The 20,697-nt window shown below is 42.8% G+C and overlaps 1 protein-coding gene across 1 annotated transcript in view; it reads left to right on the forward strand.

Moving 5' to 3' along the window:
- ACAD9 (acyl-CoA dehydrogenase family member 9) overlaps positions 1-20,697 on the forward strand; it is a 386,804-nt gene that overhangs the window by 350,402 nt on the left and 15,705 nt on the right. The window contains exon 16 of the mRNA XM_069206630.1: positions 19,040-19,168. Within this exon, the coding sequence (XP_069062731.1) occupies positions 19,040-19,168 (129 nt within the window). The remainder of the gene's footprint in view (positions 1-19,039; positions 19,169-20,697) is intronic.

Consider the following 20,697-nt stretch of genomic DNA (forward strand, 5'->3'; position numbering starts at 1 on the left):
TGCACTGTATAACACACAATACAGGGGATCCTTTCCTCAACCCCAATATAGAGGTGGATTTAGAATCCATACTGCTGAGGCATCCACCTCAGAGCCAAAGTCGTCCTACCAACCTCAATTCCAACGAGGTGGTTTCAAAAGCACTTACAGAGGCCAGTACCCCAGAGGCAGGGGAAAATATCAAACGTCAAAAACATCAAAACAAGACTCACAACAAACTAAGCAGTGACTTGCGCCATTCCTTCCCAATTCACACCTCACATGTGGGGGTGGGGGAGACTGCAAAAGTCCCACAACAATTGGCTAAGCATTACTACAGACAGCTGGGTATTATCAATTATCCACAATGGCTATTGCATAGAATTGACACAAACTCCACCAAATATTCCACCAAAACCACACAAGCTGTCCACAGACCATATCACTCTGCTGTAAGAAGAAGTCAAATCTCTATTACTCAAACAAGCAATAGAAGCTGTGCCACAAAATCAAATAGCGACAGGAGTTTACTCTCTGTATTTCCTTATTCCCAAAAAGGACGGGACCTTAAGGCTAATATTAGATCTCAGAACCCTCAATCTTTACATCCTGTCTGAACACTTTCACATGGTGACACTACAGGATGTTATCCCACTACTTCAGTAACATGATTTCATGGCAACATTAGACCTCAAAGATGCGTATTTCCACATACCCATCCATCCAGCGCACAGAAAATATCTCAGGTTTGTCATTCAAGGAAAGCATTATCAGTTCAAAGTGTTACCCTTCGGAATAACAACAGCTCCCAGGGTATTCACAAAATGCCTGGTGGTAGTCGCAGCCTACTTAAGAAGACAACACATTCATGTCTTTCAATATCTAGACTTTTGGCTAATAAAATCAAATAGTCATAAACAGTGTCAAAACCATGCGCATTATGTAATACAAACCCTGCACACCCTAGGGTTCTCCATAAACTACCAAAAGTCACAACTACAACCTGCCCAAATTCAACAGTATTTAGGGGCGATACTAAATACTCAAAAAGCGCTTGAAGCCCAAATTCACAAAGAATAAAAGCATTTCACAATATATTAGCACAAATACAGACAGGCCAACAGTACACTGTCAAATTCATGATGCAGGTATTGGGCATGATGTCATCCTGTATTGCGATTGTTCCACATGCAAGACTAAACATGCAGCCCTTGCAACGGTGCCTTGCACAACAATGGTCACAGGCACAGTGTCAACTTCAAGATCTAGTGTTGATAGACCGCCAAACATACATGTCTCTTTAGTGGAGGAATTCCACTAGCTTAAACAAAGGGCGGCCATTTCAAGACCCTGTGCCTCAGACCATACTTACAACAGATGCATCAATGATTGGCTGGGGAGCTCACCTCAACAATCACAACATTCAAGGACAATGGGAGGCCGAACACAAACAGCTACACATAAATCACTTACAGTTGTTAGCTTTCTTCCTAGCACTCAAAGCTTTTCAGCCTCTTCTCACTCAGAAGAATATACTTATCAAAACAGATAACATGACAACCATGGGAGATTCACCCTCAAGTGCTTCAAAAATACTTTCAAAACTGGGGAACAACAGGCATAGATCTGTTCGCCACCAGCGAAAACGCAAAATGCCAAAACTTCGCATCCAGATACCTACATACCCTACACTTCCCCCCCTCTCCCACTCATTCCATTTCTAGTCATCAAACTGCATCAAAACACGCTCAATCTGATACTCATAGCGCCAATGTGGCACGTCAACCGTGGTACACAACACTATTAGACATGTCAGTAGTACCACACTCCAAACTCCCAAACAGACCAGATCTGTTGACGCAAAACAGAGGGCAGATCAGGCATCCAAATCCCAATACACTCAATCTAGCGATTTGGCTCCTGAGGTCATAGAATTTGAGTATCTACAACTACCAACTGAATGTATGGAAGTAATTAAGCAAGCACGAAAACACACTACCAGACAGTGCTATGCAAACAAATGGAAAAGATTTGTATATTACTGTCAATCTAAACAAACTGCCCTCTTTCAGCATCAATACAAGATACTGTATGCTATTTGCTTCATTTGCAAAAATCAAATTTAGCTTTTTCTTCCATAAAAATACATCTCACTAAAATTTCCGCATATTTGCAAAATATACAGCACAGCTCATTATTTAGAGTTCCTGTTATCAAAGCCTTCATGGAAGGGTTAAAGCGCATCATCCCACCTAGAACAAATCCAGTGCCTTCTTGCAATATTAACATAGTGCTTACACGACTACTGGGCCCACCATTTGAACCTATGCACTCATGTCAAATACAATTCTTGACATGGAAAGTCGCATTACTAGTCGCAATTACATCATTGCGAAGAGTTAGTGAAATTCAAGCTTTCAGAATTGAAGAACCGATCATACAAGTACATAAACATAGTCGTAATACGAACTAACCCTAAGTTTCGTCCTAAAGTAGTATCACCTTTTCATATCAATCAAACAGTGGAACTACCAGTCTTCTTCCCACAGCTAGATTCCTGTGGCAGAGAGAGCCCTGCATACATTAGATATTAAAAGAGCTCTAATGTATTACATAGATAGAACAAAATCATTCAGAAAAACTGAACAGTTATTTGTGGCCTTTCAAAAACCTCATACTGGTAACCCCATTTCAAAACAAGGTTTAGCAAGATGGATAGTAAAATGTATCCAAACATGTTACCTAAAAGCTAAAAGACAACTCTTAGTTGCACCTAAAGCACATTCAACAAGGACAAAAGAGGCTACAATGGCCTTCTTAGGAAATATACCAATGGCTGAAATATGTAAAGCAGCTACTTGAATAACACCACATACATTTGCTAAACATTATTGTGTATATGTTTTAGCAGCACAGCAAGCCACAGTAGGTAAAGCTGTACTTAGAACATTATTTCAAACAACTTCAACTCCTACAGGCTAACCACCGCTTTTATGGGAGGAATAACTGCTTTCTAGTCTTTGCACAGTATGTGTATCTGCAGCTACACATGCCATCAAACGGAAAATGTCACGCACCCAGTGTACATCTGTTCGTGGCTTGTTCCGCTGCAGATTCACATGCACCCTCCCACCTCCCCGGAAGCCTGTAGCTGTTTAAGTTAAACAAACACTTGTACATATGTGAATATATATATATATATATATATATATATATATATATATATATATATATATATATATATATATATACACACATATACATATATATGTTCGATGGCATGTGTAGCTGCAGATACACATGCTTTGCACATCCCGCCATCTAGTGTTGGGCTCGGAGTGTTACAAGTTTTTTTTTCTTCGAAGAAGTCTTTTCGAGTCACGAGATCGAGGGACTCCTCCCCTTTCGGCTCCATTGCACATGGGCATCGACTCCATCTTAGATTGTTTTCTTTCCGCCATCGGGTTCGGACATGTTCCTTTTCGCTCCGCTTTTCGGTTCGGAAAGATAGTTAGAATCTCGGAAAATTCGACAGAATCTGCAGCGTCTCATGCCACGAACAGATGTATACTGGGTAAGTGACATTTTCCATATATTCCATTTGCATGCATATCTCTTTTCTTTCTACTCTATTACTTCTACCTTACCCTCTGCGGGTAAACAATCTAACATGGAGTCGATGCCCATGTGCAGTGGAGCCGAAGAGGAGGAGTCACTTGATCCCGTGACTCGAAAACACTTCTTTGAAGAGAAAAACAACTTGTAACACTCCGAGCCCAACACTAGATGGCAGGACCTATGCATAGCATGTGAATCTGCAGCGGAAAATGCCACGAACAGATGTACACTGGGTAAGTGACATTTTCCATATAAATTCAGATCAGATTACATTGAGTTTTTTTTTTTTTTTTTAAACAAAAAAAAAACCATCCAATCACAGAAAAGTGATTTAAAAAAATGAAATATTTCTCATACCTCTACTAAGAGGAAAAGGAATATAGACATTGTTAGCCAATTGGCTGCCATTCAGAGAACAGTAAAGAAAACTAGCATTGTGCCTTTAAGAACCTCACAGTACCCACTGTATCCCATCATGCCTCACGGGTGACAATTCAGTCAATTCATTTTTGCGGCACCTAAAGTTAGGATCCTGGAGCACTGAGCTCTGTCTTTTGGCAGTTTAGTTAGTTAAATCTTTCCAAAACCCTTCCAGTTTAACATCCTTTGACAATCTTCAGCCCCTAGAGTACAGAGAACCTTTTTTCTGAAAGAAAAGGTTTTTATCTTATGTCAAGTATGCCTTCGCATTTTGTGAAGTGTCCTTCCTCTAAGGAGAAAAAGGCTCAGATTGACCCTCACTCAGTCTGTATTGTTTGTCTGCCAGAGTGCCATCATTCTGAGACTTGTGTTCACTGCCAGAAATTCTTCAGGTGTACTCTTAAAGACAGAGAGGAATAACAGAATCCTCAAGAAACCTTGAAGAACGTCAGTCTTCTTTCAAAGAGCTCTCCTCTCGCTCCAAGGAATCCTGCAGAGAAAGATCTAGAGAAAGACACCAGCACAAGAGAAGATGTTCCGGCTTACATCGAGAGGCATGACAATGAGGACAGAGAAAATATGTGTGTGTTCGCTGTTGACGTCTAAGACACCGTCAGAGGTGGGGATCAAGTCTCCACTCAATTTCAAAACATGCTCAGCATTCGCCGTCGAGACTTACATCAACACCAACGTCGCTGCGAGCATAAACAGTCAACGTCAAAGAGACAGATATTGTCATCGATGCCAGTGGAGAAAATACCATAGACATCAAAGAGACACACGCAGTACCTAAACGTCTGTTGACATAGAAGGAAACCCATTCAGCGTCGCACACAGTGGAAAGGCAGACGGCGAGAGAAGGGCCACCTCTACCAACGCCATCAGCTGCTCGATCTTCATTTAGGGACATGTCGCAAAACCCTTTGAACATTTTTCCACACTGGCTGAAAAGCCTGAAATGTCCATACGTCAGAGTCTTAATTTTCACAGATGTATTCTCCGTCACAAGTCACACCTGAGATTCATATTGCTGGTAGTCCAACTCCACAAGTCTCCCCAGTTACACTGTCCGTACCTCCAGCAACTACAATAGGACCGTTAAGTAGTCCGCATCTCCCTCCTGCTGCACTTCACTCTCCTCGCAAATCTAGGAGTCTCCTGCGCCACTGCTCCAGATCTAAAGTTACATTAAGAACTAGATCAACATCCAGAACTAGGAGATGTCTGTGGTCGAAACATAGAAGAAAGATCTCCATATTGGTCTACTATTGTTCGCTCTTAAATCAGAGATTACTCTCCTACCCTTATGGACACACCTCCTGCAGGACTGTGGATGAGCTGCTTACATTCAATGATGTTTTAATAATAGGAGAAACAAAATTACACATGGATATCCCTACCACCACAAAATCATCTTCTGTCATCTTTGAGTTCTGCATCATAGAACTCCCTCTGGTTCATGGTGTTTTGGAGCCTGTACTGCAATTATTTCTTATGCCCGTATCAGTGAAGTCTGCCCCATCTTGGCTGCTCAAGAAATATGAAGCTCCTGACCAATATCCATTATTTCTTAGACCGGATCCTTCTCCTGATTCAATTATTGTTGCGGCAGCGAGGAAAACCCTCACTGTTTTCTCGTCCTTTTCTGTCCCACCAGATAAGGAAAGCAAGCACATGTTCCACACATCGTTTTTCCAATGGAATATCAGTGTCCACTGTGAAGATAAGTGCTTCTGCTGTGTTGGGGAGGTACGATAGGTGTTTGTGGTACTCACTGAGCAGGTTTACGGTAAAGTTCCCAAAGGAGGACAGGCAAGATTTTCAAGAAATCTTTAATTAAAGGGGCTTAGTATCTAATTAGATCATAAGTACAGCAGCGGATACATCATACCTTGCTGCACATGGATATTGTTACTGTATCGGTACTTTAAGATCATCTTGGTTCCAACTCACTAGCCTTAAACCAGAGACTCAATACCAGATGCTCAGCTTACCTTTTTCAGGTAATACCTTTTTTGGTAACTCGTGCTGACGAAGAGATGTCCAGAATAAAAACCGAGATAGACACCTTCAAGGCTGTTGGGTTGGAGAAGAGGAAGGAGTATCGTAGGAGGTGTAGACCTTACAATAGGAGGTTTTCTTCTGAGGGTTCAAGCCCCTCACTGATTCTAGCCGCAACACCCCCAACAGTCAAGGCAACACTACCATCCTCGTAAACCATCAAGAGGAAAAGGATCTCAGCAACAACCTGCATCTGTAAAAAAAGACTGCGGCAAAACAATGACTCTTTCCTTACCCTTTCTCAGTTACCTAGTGTGGGGGGAGTATTACCAATCATCTGGAAGAGTGGCGCTTTATAACAAAAGACAGATGGATATTGAAGGTTGTTCAGAATGGATATTGTCTTCAAGGCAGTTCCCCTCCTCCTTCCATTGCACCAGTAAAACCATGGGTGCATCAGAAAGATATATCACAGAAAGAAGTCAACACTCTGCTGAAAAAAAAAAAAAAGCAAGCTGTGGAGAAATTTCCCCATCACCAGAAAGGACCGGGGATTCATTACCAATATTTTTTGGTATGAAAGAAAGGACCAAAACAAGAATTCAGACCTATTTTAGATCTAAGAGTACTAAACCAGTACATACAAAAAGAAAAATTCTGAATATTGGCGTTACATCCGATTTATCCGCAACTGCATCAAGATGGCTTGCTATGTTAGATAGATATACAATTTAATTACTTTCATATCTAAATATCTATAAATCCTTGAAAGTTTTTTTTTTTATTCAAAGTAGGATCTCAACACTGTCAATACAAAGTCCTACCTTCCGACCTAAAGTCAGCCCCACAGACTTTCAACAAATGTATGGCCATGCAGCTCACTGAAGGAAATAAAAAAATCTTTGTTTATTTTTACCTGGTCAATTGGCTGATAAAGAACAGGTCGCCAGCTGATACAAAGAAAGATTACTAACTTTGTATCAAGATGTTAACCAATCTGGAACTCCAAGTCAATCTCAGAAAGTCTACAACCTGTCCTGTCCAAAAGTTGCAATATCTGGGAGCAATACTGGATACTCAATCGCAAAAGTGTATCCTTTGGAGAGGAGACTGTTATCAATCAATCTCAAGTATTGTAATATCGTACTGGCTTGCCATCCATCAGTGAGGCAGACTGCATGAGACCTCTGCAGTAATATCTAGAAGACCAGTGGCATCTGACCTATAAACAGCTTGGAAGACAGACTGGTCTTACTGTAAGTTTTAATTCGATCTCTCCCACAGTGGTCTTGACAGAAGAACCTATTGGTAGGGGTAACTTTCCATCAGGATCTGCCAACTCTGACATTGATCAGAGACACCTCTCTGCAGGGATGGGGTTCTCATTTGGGCGAACTGCAAACCCAAGGAATGGGGTTGGACAAAGAAAAAGATTTATCACATCAATATGCTGTAATTGAAAACAGTTAATTTGGCACTCAAGTATTTTTTCCCTATCAATACCGACAAATTCTCTCCTGGGTCAAACCGAAAACTCAACAAAGATGCATTACTTGAACAAGCAGGGAAGAACTCACTTTCGACCTCTTTCTCTCGAGGCCCAAGACATATGGAAATGGTTAATAGCCAGGAACTTAGCCATGATGGCTAGTCTCCTTCCAGGGGTTCAGAATGTCCAATCACGACTGGATCTTAAATGACAAAGCCTTGCAAGACATTTTTCAAGACTGGGGATATCCACATTTAGACTTATTTGCAGAAGCAAACAACAAAGAATGCAGAGAGCACACATCCAGATTTTTCCAACCAGGGTTGAAAGAGAATGAATGCCCTTTTGATAAATTGGTCCGCAAAATTTCTCTATGGTTTTCTCCAAGTTCCTCTCATACCAAGTACTAACAGTAGTCATCAAAATTTGCAGGTCCAAGAGCACTAGAATGTCCTTGTCAGTGGTGGTTAACGGACCTTCTTCACCTGTAAGTATGGCCACACAAGAGATTGCTTTGCAGTCAGGATCTTGTGTGCAAACTCAACAGACAGGTACTGCATCCCAACCTTCCATCATTGAACTTGTCAGCTTGGCTCCTGAATTCCTTTAGCTTGGACATTTAGGCCTGTCTTGAGACTTCATAAACAGTTTAAGAGACTAAAAGGCCTTCCACAAGAACATCATGTGCTTTTAATTGGAAGAGGTTTTATTTATGGTGCATTCAAAACAAGTATAATCCACTTTTGCTGCAAGAAGAAGTCATGCCTTATTGAAAAGAAATACCTATAGAAAATCTCCACCACAAATGCCTTGCCTTAAATTTCCAGTGATCAAAGTCTTTGAAGGGCTTAACAGTGTTCCCTGCAATTAGGTCACCGCTGTCCCCCCCCCCCCCTTTTATCCATGGGAACCTAACATTGTTTACTCCAAATTAATGGGTCCCCCATTTGAACCTATTCATAAAGCCTCCTTGCAGCATCTGTCATGGAAGGATGACTTTTCTTGTGGCCATCACTTCAGCATGAAGAGTTAGTGAGATTCAAGCATTATGCTTTGTAGAATCATGCACAGTTTTCTATAGTTATGGTGTGTTGATGATAACTCATCCCAGCTTCCTTCAAAGGTAGTTTCAGACTATCTTGTTACCGACCTTCTTCCCTAGTCCAGCTACTCCAGCTGAAAGGTCTTTACACTCTCTTGATGTTAAGAGTTCTAAAGTTCTACCTAGATAAAACCAAACACATAAGGAAATCGCATCACCTTTTTTTTAATTATGGCCCAGTGAGAACAGGGTTGGCATCAACTAAACAGACTATCTCTAGGGGGATAGCTTCCTGTATACTCTCTCATGCCAACTAGCTAAATAATCCTTACCTAGTAGACCGAAAGCACATTCTACATGAATTCTAAGAAGTGTGTCTGTTTCAGAAATATGCAAGGCCACTACTTGGAGATCGATACATACCTTCACTAGGCATTATTGTCTAGATTCAGCCTCTTAAGCAGACACCCAAGTAGGACAGGCTTCTTTGAGGAATCTTTTTGAGTAGTCACTGGAACTGTTTTTATTTCAGGTCCGCTTCTTGTGGAAAGGGCTTGCTATTCTATTCAGTGCTTATGACTATTGGTGAGGATGCCTTGAAAGAGAAGGGAAAGTTGCTTACCTGTAATTCCTAGTCATCTTCTGGGGGAATCCTCATCAAAGTTGTAAGCAACTTTCCCACCTCCCAGGACAGAAACTGTTACAGCTCACATCTACTTCACCCAGGATTCCTAATCATCGTAAAAATGACCTGACCTAACGGTCACCAATAAGGCATAATGCATTAAAGGGGGTACTGTAAGGTGCTTAAAGGCACAGAGTCAGTTTTAATATTCTTCAACTGGCAGCCTATTGGCTAAAATAAAATCATATTCCTTGTGAAAGATTTTCAGTAGTCCGTTTTTTTTTTTTTTTTTTTTTTTTTTTTTTAATGAAGTCTCGATGTAACATGTCCATTTTTAGCCTCTATCGGCGGCAGATGTACATATTATATTGTATTTATTTATATGTATGTAGATATATATGTGTGTGTGTGTGTGTGTGTGTGTGTACAGTACATGGTTATTACACACAAACACACACACATATATATATTTTATATTTCAGTAAAGCCCTGAGGAGGTGGCAGCCTCCCTGCATATTAGAAATGATAAGCCCCGGGAAGGTGGCGGTTCCCAGGGCAGTAATAAACCCTGTACACCCCCTCATTTTTTATATGCCTCCAGCCCACCCAGGGCTTTAAAAAAACAAGTGTGGGAGACCATGCTTGTTTTTTTTTTGTTTGGTTTTTTTTTACCGCAAATTCACATTTTTTTATTTTATTTTTTATTTTAAGTACTTTTTTTTGCCTGGCGGGGTTCTTCTGGGACCCCAACATCTGAGCTAAGGGGCCCTACCCTGGCGCCCTCGCCATCTACAGTTTTATCTTCAATAATTTGGTATAATTTGGGGTAATTAGTAGTGCAGGCCGAGAGTACGAGTTATAGTTACCTTAGGGCGCAAGTTACAGTTACTGTAAATAACTCTAACTGTAACTGCTGAATGTCTGTGGTTTTGTGACTAAATTCAGAACCTAACTATAACATCCCTATAACATTTCGTTTTTCAGTGAATATATATGTAGGATTAAGCAACTTTTCCTTATTTCACTCAAATACAAAGAAACATTGGCAAATTCAACGAGTTTGACACTTAAAAACATTAAGTTTGGACTAGTTGAAATGCAGTCACTTAGAGTCACTTTAGGTGACCAATTCCAGTAAGGAGCCAGCCAGGAAGACCAGACAAGTACTTGTAAACAGTTACTTCAGCAGGTGAATATTCTTCAGTTAGTTCCAGGCACTTTTAGCCATTGCAGGGCTTGCCTTGGAATAATGGAATGGTAGAAGGATGCTGACAATGCTGTGGTTGTGATGTGGTCAACCGGGGTCTTGCTGCAACTACGCCTCGGTCCACGAAGGGGATGAGGCAATCTGGGTCACTGGGTCAATATCACTCAAAGTCATCTCTGTGCTGGCAGAAACCCATTCACCACTGGAAAGTATTGCTGTCAGAGGCCAATCCTTTCTTTGTTAATAAGTCGTTCTCTTTAAGGGAGAGGGAGCGGTTTGACAACACTCGCAGACTCAGCAAACTTGGGTGCGACTTTGTGTCGGGTCCTTGTCCCTGGTGTTGCACGGCGGCTGTTGGCGGCGGTTTGAAGCCTTTGGGCTACCGACTTGCCCCCAGCAAGCTTCTCATACCTTTTCAGTCTCCTGGCTTTGCCTGGGCTCTGAAAACTGCTTTTTCTTGAGCAGGACACTGTAGGCAGAATCCTGGTCTTTTGCTAACCACCAAGTTCAGCAAGTGCAGTCCACGTGCCTGTAGCCTCTCTTTGCTGGTACCACTGTGCAGCAAGGGAGCCCTTCTTTGATCCTCCTTCCAGTCCAGTCCAGATCTGAGTTTGAGGTGCCCTAGTTATGTTTCGAAGGTTCCCTCAGGCTATAATGCTATTGGTAGCTATTGGGCTATCGGGTTCCTTCCCTCCTGATGGCCGCAAAGTATGGCATCTGGGCATTCCAAGATGCACCATTCTTCCAACTTCTAATACGACAGGACCCCTCTCCCATCGTGTGGAGCAACCCAGAAGGGAGGCTACCTAGAAAACAGGTTTGGCAACTGGTTTCCCCTCTCCCAAGTGTTACCCATTCGCCATTCAAAGGAGGCACCTCCTTTGAAGCTCTACTTTTGGGCCAAAACCCATGAGGCTTCCTGCAGGAGAGAGGTGACATCTTCTTCCACAGCAGGCCCAGAAGTAGGTGTCCTGCAAGTCCAATGCTACCCATTCTCCAGGGTCCAAGGCAGACAGGACCTGGGCCAGGGTGAGCATTTTGAACTTCTCCTTGCTGAGGAAGAGCTTCAGGGCCCAGAGGTTTAGGATAGGGCAAAGGACCTTGTCCTTCTTGGGCACCAGAAAGTATTAGGAATAACAATCGCAACCTACTTCTGGCGTAGGGACGGTCTCTGTGACTCTCTTGGCCAAGAGAGCCACGACTTCCTCACGGAGAAGAGCCAAATGATCCTCCACTAAGCGGCTGTAAGACGGTGGCATGGGTGGAGGTGTAGTCTTGAAGGAGAGGGAGTAAACTATTCAGACAATTTGTAGAACCCTCCTGTCTGTCATGATGATTTCCAGTGGGGCAGGTGATGGCAGATCATGCCTCCAAATGGTCTGGGATGTTGCGACTGACTAGGAAGGTTTGAAGGCGGGTGTGGCCTAGGCAGATCTCTGGCTCTCTGATCCACGAACCTGTTGGATTCTGCTTCCACGCCCACCAGAGGCTGTGCAGCATGCTCGGTGGCTGGCAGGGAAAGGATGTGGGAGGGAGCCCCTTCCATGAGCACAAAAGGGGCGAAAAGTGGACTGTACTGGGCGAGGGGCTGCTGTGAGGCCAAGGGACCGAGGCATAGCCTGGGACTTCTTGAAACGCTTAAGTGTCGAGTCCGCTTTGTCTCCGAAGAGACGGGTGCCATCGGGGGGCATGTCCATTAATGACTGTTGGACAACGACCAAAAAGCCAGACATCCTCAACCAGGCGTGGTGCCGTAAGGCTACTGTGGACACAACAGATCTGCCCAGAGTCTGCCGTGTCCAGCCCACAACGTATCATGAACTTGGCCACATCCCTCCCATCAGCACTTGCTCAACCATATCCCATAAGGAATGGGTGTCAAGGCCCAAGAGGCATGCAATGTTCACAGACCATAATGCCAGACTGGAGGAAGAAAACAGCTTCTTTCCAAGCTGATCCAGTCTTTTTGGTTCCCAATCCAGAGGGGAGGGTCGAAATGCCCCAGATGAGGAAGAAGCCTGGGTGACAAGGCTCTCAGGCTTAGGGTGTTGGGACAGGAATTTAGGGTCCTTCGGTGCAGGTCGATGGCAGTGGGCGGTTGTCCTATTCACAGGAGCCCCTGTGTTGGGTCTAGGCCAAGTACCCAGTAGGACATCCTTGAGGGCCTCGTTGAAAGGTAAAAGGGGTTCCGAGGTGGAAGCTCCAGGCAGAAGAACCTCAGTCAGGATGTTAGTCCTGACTGCCACAGAAGGAAGCTCGAGGCCCAGGACCTCAGCTGCCCTACTGACCACCATGGATTATGACACTTCCTCTTCCATAGCCACAGTAGGGGGAGAAAGCGTGCCAGTATCTGGAGAAGTATCCAGACCACTAGCCTCACCCAATTCCTGTGCCCAGTCCAAATCAGGATTGTCCATCTGGTATTCTTGAGGGTCCAGCGACCCTTTCAAACCTTACACGTACCCATAGTAGAGAGGGTCAGGATCCAACCTTGGGTGAGTAGACCCTATCGAAGACAGATCCAGCATTGAGCGACGCTGTTACAGCTCAGGGTCATCGGAGATAAGGATTGGGTTGAAGTCGATTGTGGTCCCAACCGACGTTGGGAGTGTCAACATCTTTACCGGTGCCAGGGAAGATTGCGTTGGCATGACTGGCATCGGCGCCGATTCTATAACGGATCCTGAGGGACCCTTAGTGGTGGGGGCTGAAGCCACTGGCAGGGAGCCCAATAGACTCGTCCCGACCCCACAGTACCCAAAGACGCTGCTGGTGGGGTCAGTTTGCCCAGTGATGAGGTGCATGGCCTCGTAAAACTCTCAGCTGGGCACGGGTGGCTTCGACTCCAGGAAACTCGGGGAGGTGTGGAGCCGACCCAGAGGTAGGCTCCACGGACGGAGGACTAGAGCGTCAATGCTCTTCCTGTGTCGCATCAGCCGAGCAACGGGGCAAAGTCAAAGAACCTTTGGCCTTCTTCGACTTTTTTCTTGTGACCCGAGTGTGCCGAGGACTGAGAGTGGGACAACGACGAATGGCGTTGACTCCGCAATTGGTCTCATGACCTTCCTCTCCAACGAGACAGGGAGCAATGTGAAGTCAAGCGCTGGGCCACCATGAGCTTCAGGGACCACTCTCTCAAAGCCTTCGGGTTCATGGCCTGATACTCGGAGCACCACTTCGGGTCGTGGTCACACTACAGGCACCACAAACACACCTCATTCGGTGACAGGGGTCACACAGTGTAAAACCAGTCTTCCGTGAAATCCTTGATGCACCAAAAGATCTAAATTATCAACAAAACTGTCGAATTTAGTAAAAAAATGACTAAGAATAGCTCTCTTAGGATCATAGGTTAATGTGGAAAGAAATTAACTGACATCAACCAACCAGGGTGGCGCTTATATACGACTGCGACGTCATCACGGCGACCACGATGCCAACGATGCACTTGGAGCCGACCAACGCCACCTTACAGCGTGCAAGGGTACTGCTCGATTAAATGTCTCTGGACCCAGTCAGATGCCTGGTGGAAATTCTAAGGTAAGGAATCTGCAACTAGAAGTTTTTATCATCAGGATAAGGGTACAGGCACTGAGGTTTTCTCAGCAGGCTTCAGTGCATTTTGAGTCAAAAGTCCAGCAGCATCAGTTTAAACTTGAAGGTAGCATACAAAAAGAGCCACTTCCTTACAAGTCTCTGCCAGAAAAAGCATTACTAAAGGTAACTTATTCTTCAGGACAAACACACACCACGCTTCCCTCTCACCTCCCAAATTCAGGACACCCTCTCTCCACTTTCTTTTTTCCCTCCAGTTACTGTGGAATGTGTTGGATTGTGAAGGAGGTATAACCAAAGTAATTTTCCCACGGTGGTATGAAAGGCTCACCTGAAAGGAATTAACTCTTGTTTTGGAAGTCTGTGCAATGGAACCTATTTTTATATTTCATAATTTATTTTTTTGGTTATACATGACTGGCCCCAGAAAAATCTGCAGTAAATACTTAATTGTTTTCTAACCTTAAACACCAGACACATGCCACTTAAGAGGAGAGAAAGTAAGTATCCCTACATTTACTCTTTGAAACCATCTGTGAGTGGTGAAAGAAAGAGACACATAACTATATAATTTACTGCTCGCTTATTACATTTATACAAATATTTTGGAGCACTACCATTTTTGGGCCATATTAGCCATTCGCAACAGTTGTTGATCTCAACAATTTTGGAAATAGTTAATTGCTGTGCTCCTTTTTTGTACAGGACATTATCCCCACATAACTGAAGAACATTTGGCTATATATAAAATCATCTCCATTTAATTTTAAATGCAAGAATCATAACTCTTTAGCTCTTGTTAGGGGTCACATTTTTAGATCTTGCCTACCAGACAATTCATTAAAAGGAACTGATGTCAGCATGCATGGGCGGAGCTTATATCCAGCTACGCTCATTACTCCTGGAGCGGAACAGCATTGCGCCTGGGCATAATAAGAGGAATCCGCAGTTAGAATTATTCATCAGAAGAGGTATGCTGGAGAATGCTTTCCTTTAATTTCCCAGTAACTCTTTAATATCATTTTCATCTCACTAAAACCAGTGGAGCACCTTGTCGGGGTATTATGCTTCAGTGACAACTGGCCTTGCCAAGAAATAATCTGTGTTCCCTATGAAGCCCCCCCCAATTGTGTTGTACTGCTCGGAGAGCATGCAAGACGATTACTAACATACGCATTCTGTTCCAACAGACTGGCTTGCAATGTGACATTTCAGCCCTAGGATAAATGGTAATCAGCCTTTGTAAAGCTTTTAACTAATGGCCAGTAGGAATAGGCTTGTTTGCTTGACAGGAAGGTCTTTTTCAATGCTTGCCACATATTGGTCTATTACAGATAACCTTCTTGTCTCTGGTACTGTTTGGTAGAATCAAACCAGATTTGAGTCCTGACAGTGCATTATGGTTAGGACAGCACATCAGTATATCAGTCCTGGTCGAAAGATTTGGCACAGATAAGTGCTTCTGATTGCCTGCTCCACTTTAGGACATAGAATGCCATCAGCCTAATGTTGTGGTGGTAAGCTTCCCCTGTCACTGCTTTATCAGATAGGCCTGTCAATGACACAGGTGAGACTTTTTGCCACTGATTGTGAAGCCCAAATAAATGGAGTAGTACTATAATTTGGTGAGCATATTGTAAGTGTTTCAACTTGGCTTGTCCCCTTTACCAGCCACTTATTCGAGTATGGCTGCACTGTAAATGCTGCACAACTACTACCTGGCATTTGGAAACCACTTGTGAGCTGCAGTGACCTTGAAAAGGGCTATGAATTGGTAATGTGTTCCACTTACCACAAACGTCAGGTATTGGTGGTGGGCCTGATCAATGGGTATGTTGAAGGCATCCATAGATCGAGCATCACTGTGTAGTCCATGGTTGTCAGAAGCAGTGTGATGCCCTGAAGGGTTGTAACTTAGAAGTGGTTGGATCTGATGTAGTGCGTGAGCCCTTGCAGATCCAGGAGGGGATGCAAGGTTTCATTCTTTTTGGCAATGTGAGATTCCAATGAATACACCCTTTATCCCTGTTGGTCTAATGGCACGTTTTTGTGTCCTTGAGCTCGCACCCCTTCTAACAAGAGCTGGTGGTGCTCAGTTTTGTATAATTGTGGATGTGTGCGATTTGGAGGGTTGATGCGAAATTCTAAACGTTAATTGTAGGCATTTGTGGATAGCATTCACTGATCTGAGCTTATGTCCTTCCATTGGTGGAGGTACAATCTTATTCTTCCCCCAGCAGGTGTTGGGTGTTCGAGGAGGATGTGAGGAAGATAATTATTCGGTGACTTTCTTGAACACACCTAGCTGTAGGGCAGCCTTTCTGCACCATGCTCCTTTGGAGTATTGCCCATGCTTGAATTGCTGCTGGCTTTCCTGAACAGTTGCCTTTGTGTTGGCCCATCTTTAAACCGTGGGTGGTTTTGTATCCACTGAAAAGCCTTTCTGTTTTTCTGTTGATGCTGGACGGCACACGTCTCTGGCTGCTTCTTTTTTATTTTATTTTTTAACGTCTCACTAACTTGAGGTCTAAATAAGTGATGAACATCAAAGGGTAGTACCATGAGATGTTGTTGAACCTTTGGCTGGAAGCCAGAGATCTTGAGCCAGACATGACAATCTAATGGGATACTTGTGATCATTTGCCTACGGGCTGTTCTGAGACTCACTTTGGAAAGCAATTTGGGATGATATTCCCTCCTGCATGATCTCCTTTACAATCCGCCTGTGCTAATCAGAGGGATGTCAAAACAGTTCTTCCAGTTAATGCCTTTTGTGCCTTAAAGGCAAATGAATTAGCAGTACGTCTCTGCAGTGCCACGCCCAGCGTTACTATGTTTCCCGCAGGGTTGATCTTTCTTCCTGGGTGCACGAAGCCTTGAATGAACAATTTGTCTCGGTTTAGGTTTGATTTTTTTTTTTCTTCCCCATCCGTTGTGTGACTACCCTAACTTCCACTGGGCCCTTAAGGTTCTATGCTGAGTCCTTGAGCATTGCTTGTAAGATGGGCAAGAACTGGGTTTTGTTCTCAGTTTAAGCAACTGTTTTTAGGAGGAAATTAATTAACCTGCTCTCCTTCCACATGCAGAATTTTTTGTTGTTGTTGCTGTGCCTCTCACTGTAATTGTGTGGTACACAGAGGTGTTGTTCGGCGGCGAAGCCTTTGCAGGGTATGGCTCTAGAAAGGAGACACTGATGGCATTCACTCTTTATTTAAGCCAAGCTCGTCCTGTTTAGTTTGCCCTGGGTCCTGATATGGGGGTCTGCAGAGGCCTTTTTCGGAATCTGCACAGATGCAGTGCAGCAAGGGTGGTTCGCTAGAGTATCCACCAGAAAGAGCAGCGCCAGAGTAACTTGTTCTTTTACTGTATTGAAATACACTTACCACCTCGTAATCCATTTTTTTCAAAACAATGCCTAATATTCTGTTCCCACTCGTGTGTTACGCCCTGGCGTATGTGGTGGTACTTGCAAACAGACATGTTTTGCCAAGTGCATTCCTTGTTGCACTTCACCTAACACTTTGCTTTCCTGAAAATGAAACTGATACACAAGAAATGGCTGCTGCTTAACAAACCTTAACCTTCTTAATCCAGAACGTGTCTACGATATGTGTGTCATGCAAGTCCAAAATAGCTGCTTGATTGATTGCATGTCTTCTATCTGCAGTAGTATTTGCACGAGTTGAAATAGTATTTTGTAATTTACTTTTGTTTGTTAATTTTTTTATTTTGTTTTATTTTTTCCGTGTTCTGTTTTTTTGGTCAATCAAAAATGCACTTTAATTGCTTGGCAAGACGTTTCCCATAGGAAGCCAGGCCACAGTGGCGCATACATCCCAATCTTGTCAGTGTGTTGAAATATTGTCCACTTTACAACTGAGTTCAGTAAGTTTCTCCAACTGTTGTCAGGCAGGCTAGCCTGTTGTGAGTAGGGATGATAACTTTCCGGCAGTTTGCTTTTTTTCCACAGTACTTTTCCGTAACTCTCCTAGGCTGTAGCAAATATGTTACTGTGGTTAATGGTATGGCGCCGCCATTTTTAAGCTCTGATATCTTCCAGGACAAAGCCCAGTGATAAGGTAGTGGTAAATGTTAATAAGGTTTTATTCTGTGTTTAACTCTGCAGACTATAGTGGACGATAATATAATATAATACACTGTTCCAAAACTGGTGAAAGGGAAAGGGGAGAAGTCCTGATAATCAGGAGCACAAGTCCTCACACACCACATTTGGTGTCATGCTTCATCATAGGACAGCTCCTCGTCAGGCCGGCACTGCAATGCCTGACGGGCACCCCCCGAAGGGGGGCTCTTTGCCGGAGATCTTTTAGTTAATGATGAAGCCGCGGAACCACATGTGGGTCCGAGAAAGAGGAAAGAAAAAAGACAAGAAGAGGATAAAATTGGCTCAAAACCCTCACTAAATAATTTATTGTTCGCTGTTGGGAATTGGTCAAGATTAAAAAAGTAGCAAGGGAGTGAAACAAGAGGTAATGCTCAGACACTCGTACAAAAATCAAGATAAAGGAAGACGGTAATTATCCGAAGTCCCCCAGTATAAGGTCAATATACGGTCGACATGTTTCGCGTCTCTCATGGTCCAACAGGATCCCTTGACGCTTCTTCAGGACCTATTTATTCATTGGACTTCTCCAATTGAAAACAAAGGAAAATTCATCAGCTCCTGCAACCTAACGCTCACAGTCAAGACGTCATTGGTCACTTACTAGAGATAAACCGGACTGGCTTCCCTTTCCTATTAGTCACCCATCTCTATTTAGAGGAAGTGTTTCATGGGATCACGCAGGCCTGTTGCCCGGTTCACAATGAATTTGTGAGGTTACCAGCGTGCAGTGAGACACCTACCCCCGCGGCTGCGTTCCCGAACAGGCTAGCCTGTTGTGAGTAGGGATGATAACTTTCCGGCAGTTTGCTTTTTTTCCACAGTACTTTTCCGTAACTCTCCTAGGCTGTAGCAAATATGTTACTGTGGTTAATGGTATGGCGCCGCCATTTTTAAGCTCTGATATCTTCCAGGACAAAGCCCAGTGATAAGGTAGTGGTAAATGTTAATAAGGTTTTATTCTGTGTTTAACTCTGCAGACTATAGTGGACGAACAGTTGGCTTTGAAGAGAGTGGCAGATATTGTTATTAATCTATATGCAATGACAGCAGTCTTGTCCAGGGCAAGTCGATCCATCAGTATCGGGCTCCGCAATCATGACCATGAAGTGAGTATCACATTTAATATACTATAAGAATACATTACTTCATTAACCGTCAACAAGAAATGGAGAAGATATGGATGAGTGCTTTATAAACTAGTGAAAGCTGCTTGTGTGTACACTATTCCACGACACTCCACTCTGACAGTTCACCGTACGACTCTCCTCCAATGTACTGTACCACACTCCACTCAACAGTACTCTACAATTTGAAACATATTTTTATTAAAAATGAAAAACACATAGAGATTCACTGGAAAAAAACAAAGGTTAAACCTTGGTTATAGTTAGGAAAACGTTACTTATTCTTTGTACACAAACCAAACTTAAAATACACAAACATTACAAATTGTAAAGTTATAGTTATACTTTAAATAGATAAATTACGAGCCACATTTAAATTAACCTATTTAACTACAAACCAAACTTAAACTAAACACAAATTTAATTTTCTAAACTTATAGTTATAACTTTATAATTTACACACACCTTCAAATTATTATATCACACGCACCTCCATACACAGTGTACTCAACTTGGTAGCCACACCACATTAACTATTACTCACCATTCTACCAAGTACTGTGTTCTCACAAAAGATGTGATTTCTGATGTCACAACTATTAATCGTATGCACTATTCTTTTAAATGGTGCAAGTGATATAATGGAGAAAGCATGAGTTACAGTTAATGTAAAGTAGCTACTGAGTTGACTACACTGTGAATGGAGGTGTGCAAGCTATATTAATTTCAAGGTGTGCTAAATGTGCTAGTTAGGAATTTGGGAGACAAAATAGAAAGCACTTCCAAATTCAGTTCAGAACAAAACCAGAACCTGGGCTAATGTGCAGTAAGTTGCTTCAGTGATCTGAGGTTTATAGTACCCCTGGATAGGAAGTTAATCTTTGACTTATTTTGTTAATGTTTGATTATGTTTAATTAACGTATATTAAGAACAATTTTAAAAAAAGAACCACGAAGATCGCCCAAACATGGGTTAAAATAGTTAGGATTTGATAAATGAGACCAATGTTAGCTGTTTCAGGGGTATTTTCTCCCTTGTCCCATCACCTAGATTTGCTTAACTATCTTTCTTCTAGCATTAATATATGATGCAGGCCTCTTGGAGAATATATGTGTATTTTACCCAGCTAGTTCAGAGATGCGATCAATTTTAAGTGCAAAGATTCCAACATCTTACTCAACAGCACTACATTATGCTACTGAAATCGGTTAGAACACACAAAAAAGTTTGCTCTGAACAGAAAGGTTTTATCGTATTGGGAAATAACATCCTACTGCAATGGCGTGTTTTTAAAAAGGCAAATTTGTCAACCAAAATTTCATATATATGTTTAAGCACGAAAATAAAAACTTTGTGAGTATGATGTGAAGGATAGCTCCAGGCATTAGGATTGCAGGGCAAAAGGTGAATGGTTATGCATGCTGCCCTAACTCTACTCAGTATTGTATTTTCTCCTAAAGATTGGGAAGTCTTTAAAAAGAGGTAATAGAGACACGTATGACTTATGCCT

Source organism: Pleurodeles waltl, chromosome 9, assembly GCF_031143425.1.
Source record: "Pleurodeles waltl isolate 20211129_DDA chromosome 9, aPleWal1.hap1.20221129, whole genome shotgun sequence".
NCBI classification, from domain to species: Eukaryota; Metazoa; Chordata; class Amphibia; order Caudata; family Salamandridae; genus Pleurodeles; species Pleurodeles waltl.